This window comes from Acanthaster planci, linkage group LG01, assembly GCF_054643075.1.
Source record: "Acanthaster planci isolate LZ-2023a linkage group LG01, COTS_SCS, whole genome shotgun sequence".
Classification (NCBI taxonomy): Eukaryota; Metazoa; Echinodermata; class Asteroidea; order Valvatida; family Acanthasteridae; genus Acanthaster; species Acanthaster planci.
In genome coordinates this window covers 26,912,715-26,927,622 of record NC_141777.1, presented here as the reverse complement: position 1 = coordinate 26,927,622, position 14,908 = coordinate 26,912,715, and the positions used below count along the sequence as shown (strand labels likewise).

General features: G+C 39.1%; 2 protein-coding genes across 2 annotated transcripts in view; one reads left to right on the top strand and one right to left on the bottom strand.

Annotated features, from left to right (window-relative positions):
* LOC110975243 (TNF receptor-associated factor 3-like) overlaps positions 1-14,908 on the bottom strand; it is a 223,376-nt gene that overhangs the window by 98,681 nt on the left and 109,787 nt on the right. The window lies entirely within an intron of this gene.
* LOC147800610 (zinc transporter 6-like) lies at positions 2,844-14,686 on the top strand. Its single transcript, XM_087141452.1, has 10 exons — positions 2,844-3,090; positions 5,082-5,218; positions 5,514-5,598; positions 6,531-6,639; positions 7,186-7,266; positions 7,921-8,100; positions 8,495-8,614; positions 9,804-9,954; positions 10,532-10,645; positions 11,112-14,686. Exons 1-10 carry the CDS (start codon positions 2,862-2,864, stop codon positions 11,685-11,687), a joined length of 1,782 nt encoding a protein of 593 aa, XP_086997578.1. The 5' UTR covers positions 2,844-2,861; the 3' UTR covers positions 11,688-14,686.

Sequence of the window (14,908 nt, the reverse complement as noted above, 5' to 3'; positions counted from 1 at the left end):
TTCTTAGCTTCGCGTATACGAGTAGTCCCTATGCTTGGTTCTCGTTGCGATGATGTCTCACTTAATACGAACCGGGGAGACAGGGTACTCTCTAAATCCTAAAGAATGAAAATTCACTCCACTTGAGTGAAAATTCAATCCCTCAAATAGAAATTAAGGACCAGACAAATTGGAGTGAAATTTTTTTTATTGAAATTTGTTAATTTATGTATTACTTTGAATTCGAACAGTGCAGTGATTTATAACAGTACAAAACACTTGTTCAAATGCGTTCCAGCAGAACCGTTTCCTTGATGAATTTAATTAATGAATTATTTATTTTTTACACTGCGTCAGAATATTTACTTTTTCCAATTTAATATTTTGCATGAAATTATTAAAATGTGCTGGTAATTCATCCATGTAGGCAACTGTCACACTGGTGGTAACTGTGTTTTATTCTAATGCCATCAAGCTTCCATTCCCCCCCCCTGCCCCTTGAAAAATCTTTCGCTCTGCTTTTGATTTTGTTTATTCGATTCCGGCCTAGCCTTTCTATAATTATTGGTTGAACAAAATGAAATATCGTGCTCACAAAAAGGTCGTATATAGATAAAGTCAGTTGAAGGGGGACATGAAAGCGGCGTGCTTTAAAATCGAAAAGTAATACATGTGAAGGCCTAGATGCAAATAAGACTGATTCTCCGAATCTTAAATTGGTATTATAGTAAAGCAGTTGTTTTCTTTGCTTTGCAGGACCTTTGAGTACCTCGCCATAATCTTGAGCTGCTAATTACTTAAAGATCAAAGCACGGCGGTCCGCCGTCCGTAAACCGTATTCGCGGGGGACCAAATTTCAGTTATTCCCTAGAAAATGATATTCGGCATATCCTCTTTCATTTTCCTTTCAATGTTTGGTCGGTTGACCAAGGAATTTTGAGAAATTCTCACCCAAAGTAAACCACCCTTAAAGTGCTGGAAACTTCCCTGCCCAGAGAAGTGGCCATTCTGAAAACCGTCCCTCTGCAAAATGGACCCGATTGCAACCAAACTGCTCAGAATTGAAAGCCCTAAGTCCAGGCCCGAGGCTCAGTGCCATATTTCTTTAATATTTTTGTGTACTAAAACTCGTTTAAATTAGAAAGTACGAGCTGTGACGATTTTAGAGTTCTTTCCAAAGAACAAGCAAAAAGATTCATGGCGAACTGAGACAAACATGTCCATAACTCCAGTGCACATTATTAATTATAGGCACTAATGCTTTTGGCTGTTTGCTGCGGATGCGCACAATATTATGAATTTATTCTATAAAAATTTAGTTCTAAAATTTATTTATACAAAATCATTAGGGCCTTGGCTTACCATTACTTAAACCACACCTACAACAGGCAGGTAGCCAGGATTTTTGTTTTTCTGTTTCAAAATAGAATCTTCGTCCCTTTAAATCTAGTTTCAACTTCCCGATTTGGTTCTATTAGCGTCCTGATGCAGATTCCCTAACCTGCTACAATGTGCCATTGTGTATCTACTTTGCGAAAATCGAACATGCCGTTCCAGAGCAGCGTGCATTTTTGCCAAGACGAAATTTTAGTCATGCCACTGAAAGAAAAAAATCGATCGTCAACTAATTCATAATTAATAACGAATTACTGATTCGAAATAACGAATTATAATGATCTGTTATTAGGAATTACTAAATCGTAGTGTTCGCAAGCCATAAGAACGAATAAGTAAACCGTAATAACGAACTGATAATCTATACTAACGGATTTTTATTTGGTAGTTACGGATTGATAATTTGTAATAACGAATTAGTTTCCCACTGATTTTTTTTTTTGTCTGTGGCACGATTGGGTTTTCGTATTCCGAGACAGGTCAGCCCATGATACTCTTTTTCCACGGGCGTGCTCGATGCACGCGGGCTTGCAAGGCGTGTCGCCTTTAACTTCAAGTGATCAAAACAACAAAACGACTGAGTTAATAAACTTTAACATTTGTGATGACAAGGAGTGTGTATACATGCACGCTAAGTTAAACCAAACCAAACCAAACCACCCCCCAAAAAAGCCCACACATACCCGCACCCACATTAGCCGAGTCCGGGGGCGGGGTGGAATCTGCTTGTCTGATCTGAGATGAATGCTCACACCTCTGGCGATCTCAAAGACAAGAATAACTTTTTATTTTGTGCGCTCAAGTTGCACGAATTAATTTATTTTGCGCGTTAAGTTTGTTTTCATTATTAATCATAAATAGTCTGGGTTTTTAACAAGCAAAATACTTATGCATTATATGTCATGCCTGTGGGTTGAAGGCCATTAAATAGGGTTTCTGTTGTTTGAGCATTTTGTGGGCCACGAACTTGAAGATTTGCAGGGAAGAAAGGTGAAGGCTAGCCACAGGAATGTCAGCTTGTGTCCGAGTGAATTTGGGAGGAATCAGTGCCCTAAAATGGTCTATTTTGCTACAAAGTGCATCTCTTTTCAAAATGGCTGCAGGCTTCATGAGTGTTTTTTTTTAGGGGGAATAAAAATATCTTCAAAAGTCATCGGATAAGCCACTAAAATTTGATAGGAAAAGAAAAGACGAGGAGATGAGCTTTAATTTACTGTGTGTTTTGAACACTTGAGAAACTTGTGAGTATTTTTGCGTATTTTTAAAGTGGGGCCAGTTATCACTGTTGTTTATGGGACTTAATTTAATGGTCTGTACCCTGTGGGAGTACCGGGTCTCCGTAGTTTTACGCCCTCTTGCGGCCAATTTTTTTAATAACCTGGCATGAAAGGACTCCGATCATTGGCGTTTGACTCTGACAAGTCCGTCATTCAACCAATGAAGTAATACAAAGAATCGTTCATTGTCTGATGAGTCATCAATGAAAGATGGCGGCGCCCACGTCCGCTAGTTTTAAAGTTTCCACGTTGGAATCCCAGAATGATAGTTTCCGTGAAAGATATGCCCCTAAAATGGCTCAGACTGGAACAAGATTTTACCAGGGGTCTGATAACGTAAATTCTGCTGTACTGTCAGATCGGGAGGCCTTCAAAATCGACATAGATGCGTACGACACGTCAATGGATATTGCTCCAGTTGCACAGTCAACTTCGTCAGGTAGGCAGTCCGGCAGTGCGCGCGGGACACCTAGTCGGCCTAGGCTAGGCCTTAGAGTTAAGCGCAGTTTTTGAAGGTGTGCATATTGGAAATAGGTCCATACCCAGACATCACTTGACAAAATCACAGCGGTGTAAAATTTAACCTAGCCTAAGCATGATAGTATCAGTATAAATATAATGAAGGGACACCACTTGACACCCCACATGCCCCTTGCACAAATTTAGTAATACTATTAGACTGGTCTGAAAAGTTCTGAGTGTTTTCTAAGTAAACGACTTTTTCCCCTGCTAAATTGAACTTTTTTGGACATGTTTTTGCCTTCTGAAGGCTAATAGGTCACTGTAGAGAATAATTACTGGCGTCCATTAATGGAACTCTTCCCAAAATGAACAAATAAGAACAAATTGTCTTCAACAGTCGCGAGCAGCAATTCACCAAACATTACGCAACATTTTTGTCATGAATTTGTTCCCCTCTAAATCTTCTGAGCATGTGCACATAAAACGTGAAAAAGGCTTCCTGCCTCCGACATAGCCAGCCTAGGCTATCCAAAAAACATTCATAGCCTACATGTACATGGATGTTCTCTTCATTGCGTTGGGACACTATAATCAACATCGTGACAGAACGGGAAATTGGCTTAGTGTATTGGTACATTGGGGTAAGGACCCGAGGCATATTTGTATTGCCCTGCAAGTCCTTCATGGGGATCCTGCCCAGTCAGTGTCTCAATGCATATCATTGAAAGTTACCCAACATGCCCAAAATGTTGCCCAACTGTAACTGTTCAGTACCCATAAAGAAAAGATTTATTGTAACATTAATCCTCTGCATTGTTTCATAGAATAAATTTACTTCAATGAGGGGCTACTCAAATACTTGGTATTACTTGACATATCAAAACGAATTCCATATATAGGGCTATGGAACATCGTATCCACAAACTCGAAACCCTTTGACACTGTGTGAGACTGCTCTGAACAATTTGAAGTGTTTTCTAAATGAATACTTCAATATTTTCACTGCTCAATTTGACATTTGTGGGCAACTCATTGCTTTTAGGTGGCTAATACTGTAGATCACCGACGGATGACTGAAGGGAAAACTTAATGGCGTCTGTATATATAAGTCCTTCCGACATATTCTGCATAGTACATATCTCAGTTTACAGGTGCTAAAAGTTTTATAATGATCTTTATCCATAAGGGAGAAATTGACATTTTAGTTCTGGAACTGGAAGCCACTGTCAGCGATCGCAAAAATTTTCTTGGCTCAATACAAACACAACAAGAAAATTCCATTTGTCAAGAACAAACATTGCCATAACTTCCATAAAACTGCACATGCATATGAAGGTGCTCTTGGTATCAAATTAAATTTTGAATGTACTGCACAATTAAAACATTTCCAGGTCTTAATTGTCTCCAGATTTATCAGAACCTACAAGACCTATTCCTTGTCCTTCTAAACTTTGCAGGACTGTGACATGATGTACATGTAGGATATGTCATTGCTTTCTGATGGCTAATAAACCACTGTAAGGGAAATTAATGATGTCTGTACATGTATGTGGAATTCTAATGTGCAGATTTTGAATTTGTGCAACTTGTACAATTTCACTTGTACAGTTTTTGTTTAGTTACATAAATTTAAAACCTGCACACACTGGCAATTCAACTGTGCTCTTGACTCGGTATCAAAGATTTTTCACATAGACATGGTTTTGGGGACATCGATTTTTAACAAATTATATTCCTTTTGGTCTGTAAGCAAATTTTGGATGAGATGACCACCCCTTTCAAAGTGGCCTAGTGACACCTGTTTCTGACTTTTGTCATCGTTATTTAAAAGAATCGATTGCCTGGTGCAGAATATCTACCGATAAAGAGTTCCAAAGCTGTGGAAATGATTACAACAAATTTGAAGGAGTTAGTTCTAGCAAAAGGAATTGTGTAATGTCATTATTTCTTCCTATTTTGGTGTTTTAGATTTGCGGCAGAGAGCAGTGTTGAATGGAGGGGCTAAGGATCACATCACAGGACCAATCCAGCCCTTTGCCAGACCACAGCAAGGAGTCTTGTCCAAGCTTATACAGGAGTTCCGATCAGTAATTGGTGAAAGAGAAGTAAGTGATATAACAGATTTAATCTAGGGTGTAAAGGGTGTTCCCTGTCTTACCACCAACACCATGGGCTTTCACATGCATGAAAATGATTCAGGATGCATATGTGCAACATGTACATGTACATCAGTGCTGTACTGGATTCACAAGAACAGTGTGAGGAAAACAGATAAAACAGCCAGAATCTAATGTGTAACAGTCTGCAATTTACGCTTAGAGTCCATACTTTGTTAGTTTGAAAACCCTGCCCAGTGAACTTACATACATGTATATGTACATATACGTATTCCCTTAACAGGCTAGAAGGGTCGTCATCTTGGGAGTTTTTGACATTGCCTGTATGCTGGTGCTTCTACTGTGGTGTCAGTCTACCAACAGCATGGGTGAGCATCTGTATCATTCATTTGTCGTCAGTGGGTCCATAAATATTAACACTTAACTGATGGCCCTGGGCATTTCAAATCGAGATTACTGTTTTTGTAAATATAGTTCACCCATTATTCATTTTACTTTCTCCAATGTACATTTTGTATACCTAAAGCATTTCCTACTGGCACAATTATATTAATTAGTACTCACTGGAGTGGAAATATCCAATAAAACAATAAAAATAAACTTGGAAGTTTTATACTTAAATTGATTAATGAGACTTAAAAAATCTACCTTTTGATGTGTTGCCACCAACCAGAAGTTTGACAGTGCTAGCCTTCTGTAAACATTTTGGACATTTCAATTTTAGCCATGTACTGCTTTTTTCTGACTAATCTGGCAATTAGGTTTGTAAGTCACTTCAGCATGTGACACACTCGCTCACAGGAGGTATGCACGCATTGAATACCTCAATGGCCAAATGGATGCGAAAGGATGGGCACCCGGGGTTCAGAATACATTTGTGTCCCAAGTGTCTCCTCAAATTAGAATCAAATGAGACTGGTTACCCAATGAGCAATGTTCAAGGTACATGCAGATGCCGCTGTCACAGTACATGTACATGAATACCAGCTTTGGCACAGGCTTTTGTTATCTCCCCTTGTGCTTTTTCTAAGCTATGTAGTGAGAACCTCCCAGATGTCACTTTTCCATTTTCCTGAAATGACTGTCTTTTTTGACTTTGGATGGGGTGGTGGGGATGGGGCTAATACACTCAGATTTGTTCAGAATTTGTTTCCTCCAATACTATGGCGCAGGGGCATACTTCTCAAATATTGTTTGTTTATGAAAGGCTAGCAGATATTCCAAGTTCTCAAAAAGTTGGTTTGAAAGAACGGGATAAAAGTTACATGATCACAGTTTTGTTTCATATTTTCCATTTCAGCCCTGAGTGCCTATACATACCTGACAGTATGTGATCTAATGTTACTGGTGACATGCCTCATCACGATATGGGTGTCTCAACAGAGACCAGTGTCTGTATATTCATTTGGGTGAGAAGTGATTTGGTACAACTTTTTAAATTTGTATAAATTTGGCATGCATTGACCAGCATGAACATGCATCTCTCATCGGAAGCCCTTGTAAGGCCATACAGTGTCTTCTACATACTCCTCTAAACTTTTGATAATGTACAAGAGCACAGTATGCCATTTGTTTCTGAGTGATAGGTTGGGAGTAACTGAGAAGGATGTCGGTGGTTTTACTTGTTGCGAAATTGGGACAGCAAAGCTCATGTAAAGCAATGTCGTTACTGACCATAATACTGAATGAATGGACCAATCTCGTGCATGTGCACAGGTTATCTTAAAATGACTTACATGTATGGAATGCTCATTTGTTCGTGCTTATGGTAATGGGAGTCAGTGTTAAACTGAGATCACGACACATGGGACTTCACAGCGTATTGATGAATTTCCCGAAGAAACTTCAGCTTCTCGTGAAACTTGTCTGCAGCATAGGTGTGATTTATTACCTGACAAAAAGTGTGTCATTGGCACTTTAGCTATGGTATGGTGTTTCTTCTTGACAAAATGCAGATTTGAACGGTTTGAAGTTCTTGCTGTCTTTTCCTGTACGATGCTGGCAATTTTCGGTGCAATATTCATCATGAAAGAAAGGTAATTTTTACTTGGACTGTTTTTAATACCTATCTAGTGATAATTGAGTAAAACGAAGAAATAAATGTATGCCGATTCGGCATAAAAGACATTCATAGATTCCAGGAAATACATGTATGGTACATGTACATATGTACATGTACATATGTACATGTAGTGGGACTTTTGTCGTCAAATTACAAATGTACATGTATATCAACAGCTGTCAGAATTCTGTGAAAATGATCAACTTTCCACATTATGGCTGTAATATTGTAGGTACATATTTAGATAGTACATGTACCTCTCTTGCAACCATGTAAAGCTGGTACTGCCATTTTATCTATTTTTTGAAATTCATTGGAGTAGCTTGCTTGAACTGAGAACAGAAGCTGTAATACCTGCGATAGCAAGGGAATGCTACTTTTCTAAATACATATTCAGTGTTAACTTTTACAAGTTGAAACGCTTAATTTTCGTCTGGAAATTGTGAGTTCAATTTCCAGTTGTTTCTGCCTCTGTTGCCATTATGAGCAGATGTGGGTGTGTTTTTTTTTTTTGTAGCTTTGTTTCTCATTGAAAGTTAGAGAATGGTTTCGTGGTTTATCAAAGAATGCGGCACAAATGTTTTTCATGAGTGACAACTTCTTATCATGACTTCTGAATCCCATACAGCACAGAGCGCTTTTTCCAGCCAGTGGATATCCACACTGGTCGCCTGATGCTGGGCGCCGGTTTGGGCTTCGTCTGTCACATCACAGTGACCTACGGGGCCAACAGCAAGGCATTCAGGCACGTCATTGAGGCCTCACGATCTAGCTGGCTGCAGGAACACTTTGCTGACATGAGCAGAAAGTGAGTTGAACTGTCGCCAACGACAAGTGAATTAGTATGTTTACATTGTCTCAGTGGCTGATAAGAAAGACAAGTGGAAGCTCTTGCCATTGAATTGAAAGACAATGGGTGATCAGTACCGCATTTAATTACGCAGATACACCATTATAAGCGGATGGCAGATGGTTTCATCACCATTGTTTTTTTTTTTTTTCAATCAGAATTTCGTTGTAAAATCTTATCCCGCTTGGAATACTATCAATTTCTTTGGTCCTTCATCAGTTTTGGTGGGCTTGTAAATACTGCCTTAAAATTGTCAGATCTATTCCAAGGGTCGGGTGATCTTACTCTTCCTACCGTAATTACTTTTTCAACTCCTACTTGAAATATCAAATTTGTGTTTGTCCTGTGTCAGCTTTTGTGCAGTAGTTCCAGGGTTTGATCGCCTCCTCCTGCCCAGGGTGAACCCCTTCGTCTTGATTGCCATGGCTGGTGCCCTTGCCCTCCTCATCACTGATCTCCTGGTGGACGTCAAGTAAATATTCCCTTAACCCTAGCTCTCCCCAATCCCCCCCCCCAAGATCCTCTGGGCAGTTTTAGAGGATTTTGGAGAACTGAGGCTAAATGGCAAAACAGTTCTGCTGATCGGCTGGAGGACACATTGTGTTGAGGTCTTAGGTTAGACCTTGTGTTGTTTGCACTCCGCCATGTCATGCATAAATTCCTGCGTAGATTAAACACGAAATCATCCACACTATTTCAAGATACCATTAACACTGCCTCCACATTATGACACAAATTGCCAGAGGATTTTGAAGGATTGAGGCAGTGGTCACTCCTCTAAGGAACATATTCAAGAAATAAGGGAGGATTTTGGAGTATCAGTAGTTTTCAAGTCGTTTATAGATGTATAAAGTGTACAAAATTCACTTGAGCATGGCGATCATTCTTTGTGTCTTTATCATTTTCTGTGGCATTTTACGCCTGCCTATCATTCATAAAGGAACCAGGAAATGTATTTTTCTAAGAATCACTTTTTGTGTACTCTGTACTTTTCTTCCATGTACAAAGATAGTTTGACATCTTTTTTGAGACATGTGAATTGAACGGTGTCACTTTTGCAAACATTAAAAAGTGATCAAGCATTTCAGGACAAGTGAGGGCGCTTTTTGCTTTGATGTAAATCCAGGAAGACACGGTTCAGGTTGCATATGTTTCATTGTGAATCCCAAATTTGCTATCTGGGAACTTTTCTGTGAGAAGGATTGTTGCTTGATTATTGCCATATACTTACACAGCAATAAATTGCCAAAAAAAAAAATCTGCCATAGCAGTGGTTACAAAAATCTAGAAATTTTCTGTGCACAAATCAGTGCAACATTGAGATTCAGTGCCTTGGATGACATCATAGTTCTGCTCATGAATATGCAAATAATATCAGTATAAAAAAAAAATCAAAATATGGGTTAAAATTGTAAAACAAAAATTCAAAATAAGGTTAACTGAAACCCAAAGATGCAATTTCAAGGGTTTTTAGTAAAATTTACAAAAATATTTCTATTTCCTGGTTTCTTTAAATCCTTTTTATTTGTATTTTTATTGATATTTATTTCACAGAATAGATTTTGAAATTTATTTCCATCATAACTGGATATTTAATGCAGTCATTAACATATTACTCGGATATTTATCCTGCACGACTCTTGCCCCTTTCTGTTATGTAGCAATTACTTTGTAGCGGACACCCTAGCAGCTGTTTCCATAGCCCTGATGACCTTTGGTACCATGCTTCCTATGAGTATCTACACGGGTACCATCCTACTGCAGACATCTCCCGCTCACGTCATTGGACAGCTGGATAAGAGTCTAAGAGAGGTTTGCTGAATCTGTTTTGATTCTTGTTGCTTTGACCGGAGACTGAAGTTGCTTACCAAAATTTGCAGTGGTCAGGGTGGCTGCATGCAGTAACTCTTCATCTGGAAATGCAAGAATATATTTGAGTGCCTTTGCATGGGTCTTAAAACCTACATGTAATAATGCTGTGCCTAATGCCTGAACCAGTGTTGTATTCAAATCCATCACAAGTCCTTTCATAATTTCCTTCACAAGTCCAGTCACAAGTCTCTTCACAAGGCACGTCATAAGTAACAGGGTGAGCTGTGACAAAAGAACGCTTTTGTCATAACTCATTTGAATAGCTTGAGAATTGGATTGAGACTGAATGACTTGTGATGGGCTTGAATACAACACTGGCCTGAACTCAAAATCCTGTTAAGCCAAGTAGTAGGCAGCCATATTTGTCAGTTAAATGCCAGTACTGTCTAACTGAGCTTGTAGACTCTTTTGGCCATGAGCTCACGTTCCAACCTGTGATCATGGTTGACTGTTGAATGGATGATTTTGTCATCTGATATTTCTTCAATGATTCTGACTATTTCCCTGTTCATCACAGGCCTCAACCCTGGACGGTGTGCTGGAGTTTCGCAATGAGCATTTTTGGACAGTCTCGTTTGGTGCCATCGCCGGTTCACTTCATGTCCGAGTGCGTAGAGATGCAAATGAGCAGGTGCGATTCTGATACCTGAACTCACACATTTATTCTCAGTCTGTTAATCTGCAAAAGGGACACTATGAACAAATTCATTGCATGCATGTTTATAACCCTCCAAGGGTGTTCGTGCAGTATGGAGCAGAAGCAGAACTAGAATTGCCAATTAAACTGGAAAGCAATTTATTACTACAAACAGAAAAAGTTATTTGTCTCGATGATCATAAAAAGAACAACCCTAAGTTTTTAACGTGCATATTTTTGATAAAGGGACAATTTTGAACTGTTCTGTTGTCTCATTTTATTTTAATTTTAAATTTTCTTGCAAAAACTTTCTTCGAATGTAACAGTGTAGACAGATTTCAAGTAGTTATTTTCCTCACCAAGCTGAATTTGTCTAAAGAAATAGTTACCAATTCTCAATGTTTGCCAGATTGTACTCATTGTAAGTTATATGTTGGTTTTTTTTTTGCAATCTTTTCAGATGGTTCTTGCCCATGTTGCCAACAAGCTCTCCCACCTTGTCTCAACTCTCACCATCCAAGTTACCAAAGATGACTGGACCCGTCTGACTCCCCTCTCCTCTTTCCCAGGGGAGGCCCTGTCCTCTAAGCTTCCACCCCCTGCCCCCCTCAACCCCAATTTTGTCGCCAGCAACCCTGGACTGAACACCTACTCAGCTGCCACATCATTACAACAACAGCAGCAGCAAAAGAGCCTTTATGACTTCCAGATTCCTGCTATGCCGAGCAGGGCCTCCAGCACTCCGTACGGAACACCCAGCCGAGACCTGAGTTTCCACTCCGGAATTGGGCCCATTTCCTCCCAAGGGGAGTTCAACTCGCCCGCCTTGGACAGATACAGCACGGATCCACAGCTCAAAGGAATCTTGAGAACAGGTGGAATGGGGCTGAGGACATTACCGCCCAATATGGCCAACAGCCGGCCCCCTACAAGTAGCCGCAGCGCTGTTATCGATGTGAACAGCCTGGGTACCGCAAATCTCTACACACAGGGGAAAATCCTGACAGACCAAAATCATCTGCATTTTGATTCGTGAAACTTCCTGTACATCCAAATGCAGATCATGTTCTCATTCAAAGGCCAACTCTAAGTTGTTAATATAATCAGATATTTTATTGATGGACCTGTAAATATGTATATGTCTGTGCTACCTTTTTTTTTTTAACTCAAAGTAAAAAAAAGATTAAACAAGAAACACGTACTGTCCAGACAGGTATTTACAATTAAGTAAAACAAGTTTTCTGGTCTAGTTATTACCTTCTGTCTTGTTCACAGTCAAGAAGGTTTATTTGAAAGGAATTTTCTTTATTGGAATTTTCTACTTTATGTTGTAGTTTATGATTCAGAAAAGCCCTTGAGGTCATGTTGAAACGTTCGGAAAGGTTGGATAGGTGATCCATTTGTGCGTGAGCCATGCATCTTGGAGAAGATTCCGAAATGGTCCTAAGCAGTTAGTATCAGAACTAACACACAAGACACTGCATTAATTCTAACAAAAGTGGGGGCGGGGGCGATATTTGTTTCTGTTGATGTGCACGATGCACACAGGCAGACACGCGTAAGGGAATGAACTTTAAATGACCCCAACAGCAAAACTGTATGTCATATTGCATGGAACTTCACAGGTGCTTGTGTAATTTGAAAAAGAACGAGCGTGGAACAGCTGAGATCTTGGCCCACCTTCTCCTTTCCTCTCAGCTTAAAGATGACTTGAAAGAAATCCTCCTTTTTTAGGGTTAGGGCAATGAATATTTGCCACAATTTCTGCAATCGTGCTTATGCTCTATTCCCCACTAGAAAACCAGTGTAGCACTGTGAGGTGAACAATTTAAGTTGAGAGGTATTTTTATGCTGACCCCATTGCCTCCCTCGAATGCATTATCTTAAATTTGTCCAGAGGAATGCAGGCTCATTTTGAAGTCTCTCAGGGACCAGTTTCCCCAGAAAACTGTAAAAGAAAACCATAAGCCTTTTGAAACACATTCCCTTTGGTATTCCATTTTCACAAATATTATTTGCGGATGCACTTGTCATAAGAAACCATGGTCATTAATGGTTTCTGAGAATGAACAGCCGCAGTACCTCAGTAAGATTCAACATTTTTGTTGTGTCTTCTTTGTCAAGTGGTTGAAATGTACCCAGTAACATTAATAATGAGTGTACCTCAGCAGCAAAATGTGCATGTAGACTATGGCTTTACGCTGTGTATTAACCTTGAAATTATAAGATGGAGGGTGAAGCATGCTTGCTAATTTTGTTCAAACAGCTGAAAATTTTGGCTGTTTACCAGTATGACTACAGATGGCCAGTAAATCACACTTAATCTTCTGGTCAACAATAAAAAGGGACAGACTCTTCAAATTGGACAAAAGGAATGTAGTCACATGTCCACCCTCACCTGGAATCATGCACAAGGGAATTCCTGGATCAGTGAAATGAAATTAATACAAGTGGATAGCTAAATAAAGTTGTGCACATAAGGAGGAAGTATTGTAGCATTGTGTCAGTGACTCAAAAAGGAATACTCAAAAATGTTCCATTTTGTAGTTTAGTCCAAAGTTCCAGAAGTCCCTGCAAGTTCATTACAATTAAAGTTATTCATAAGTTATTTATATGAACTGTGACACAAGCATTCACTTATTCACCCTGTTACTTACCACTGGTATGGGCATGGACAGGTTTGCTTTGGGGGAAAGAAAGGGCAAAGCACTCGGCAGCAAACCGACAAACCATTAATCATGAAAGAATGCCAAAGCAAACAGTGGTGATCTTCAGCCCCTTTTTCAATATTTTTCCATTTCTTTTGTCAATTTGTCAATATTCCACCCTTGCTCCTCCATCATGCCAACCATGATGACTGGTCTTTTGGAAAACCATGGACTGGACTTAAGAAAGGACTTTTTGAAGATGTCGTATTCTGATGTTATCACTGGTGTATCCACTGCATATCTGCTTGCTGAAGTGGGATCTACAGAAATGTTAGAACCTCAAATTGTTTGACTTTTACTGGCCAGAATGGGGATGATTAGGACCCACAGCTCATGTTAAGTGACTTGTCACAAAATGTGAACACTTTCAATTGTCTCCATGTGAATGAGTGTTTATTTTACTGCACAACAGAATATTTCGATTTCAAAGAGAGAAAGAATTTCAGCTCCAGTCATAGGAAGCATTATGTCATTGCCTGCCTAAAGTTTGGTTAGTACTAGCTGTGTGAGGGAAGTTGTTCTCATCAGTGCACAGATTGAAGGGCCCTTTTTATGTGTTTGTTTTTTTTAATGCAGATCTTGTAATTGCTCCTTTGTGTCTCATTTGATTTTCAGTTGTGCTGTTTTAAGGGAATGTTGCTTTCTCTTTTATTTGCAGATTTGCATATTTATGAGCAAAAACATAATTTCATCCAAGAAAATCTCTTTGTTACAGTTATTTTTGCACTAACATTTGCCAAAGTGTGGATAATTTGCAGTCCTGAATTTTTGTGAATTTTTGTTTCATGACAATAGGCTAGCGAGCAAAGTTTCTTCACATATCCTCCATGAGCAAATTTTGGGTTCACAGTTTGAACAAAGAAAACAAACCAATCGGTCATCTTTTGTTTCTACATCCGCACAAGGAATGGCATGCCCGCAGACACACATGCAGAGCAGCAATGCATTTCGACTGAATCAGTTTATTGAGGGGGAACTGAATCACTTGGTGGATCATTAAATAACGTGTCCCTCGCTTCAGTAAAAATATTTTGCACCAAGTCCTGTCTGTACAGTACATCCATAATACTTGTTCAAGACCTCCTTCAAAAACAAAAGCACATGCATGGCATTGTCCTTCCTAACTTTTCATTTGGAGAAGAGTAGGTTTCTTGGAAAATTATGTGCCAGGTTCCTTGAAGTATTAAAGTGTTGAAAGTGATGCACACTGTACTAGTCTGTTGAATATTCATCTCACCCTAGAAACCACTCTTCCTTAAACACAAATCTACCTCAGTTTGTTTACTCAGTGAAAGTTGCATGCAATAAATCTTATTATTAAAGATCATTTGTGGCTTATTGACTGCACATTTCAATTGATGCAGTGTTTAGTTTTAAAAGAATTATTTATTTTGTAGCCAGCTATCCGTAGATATTGAAAAAAAACCAGAAAAGTCATGTGTATTAAAGTTTTTAAGTAGGCAGACCATTTCAAGTGAATGCTCAAGGTCAAGCTTTGAAATTAACGTAAAAAAAATAATCTCAAATTTGTTTTTGTAATGGAATTTGA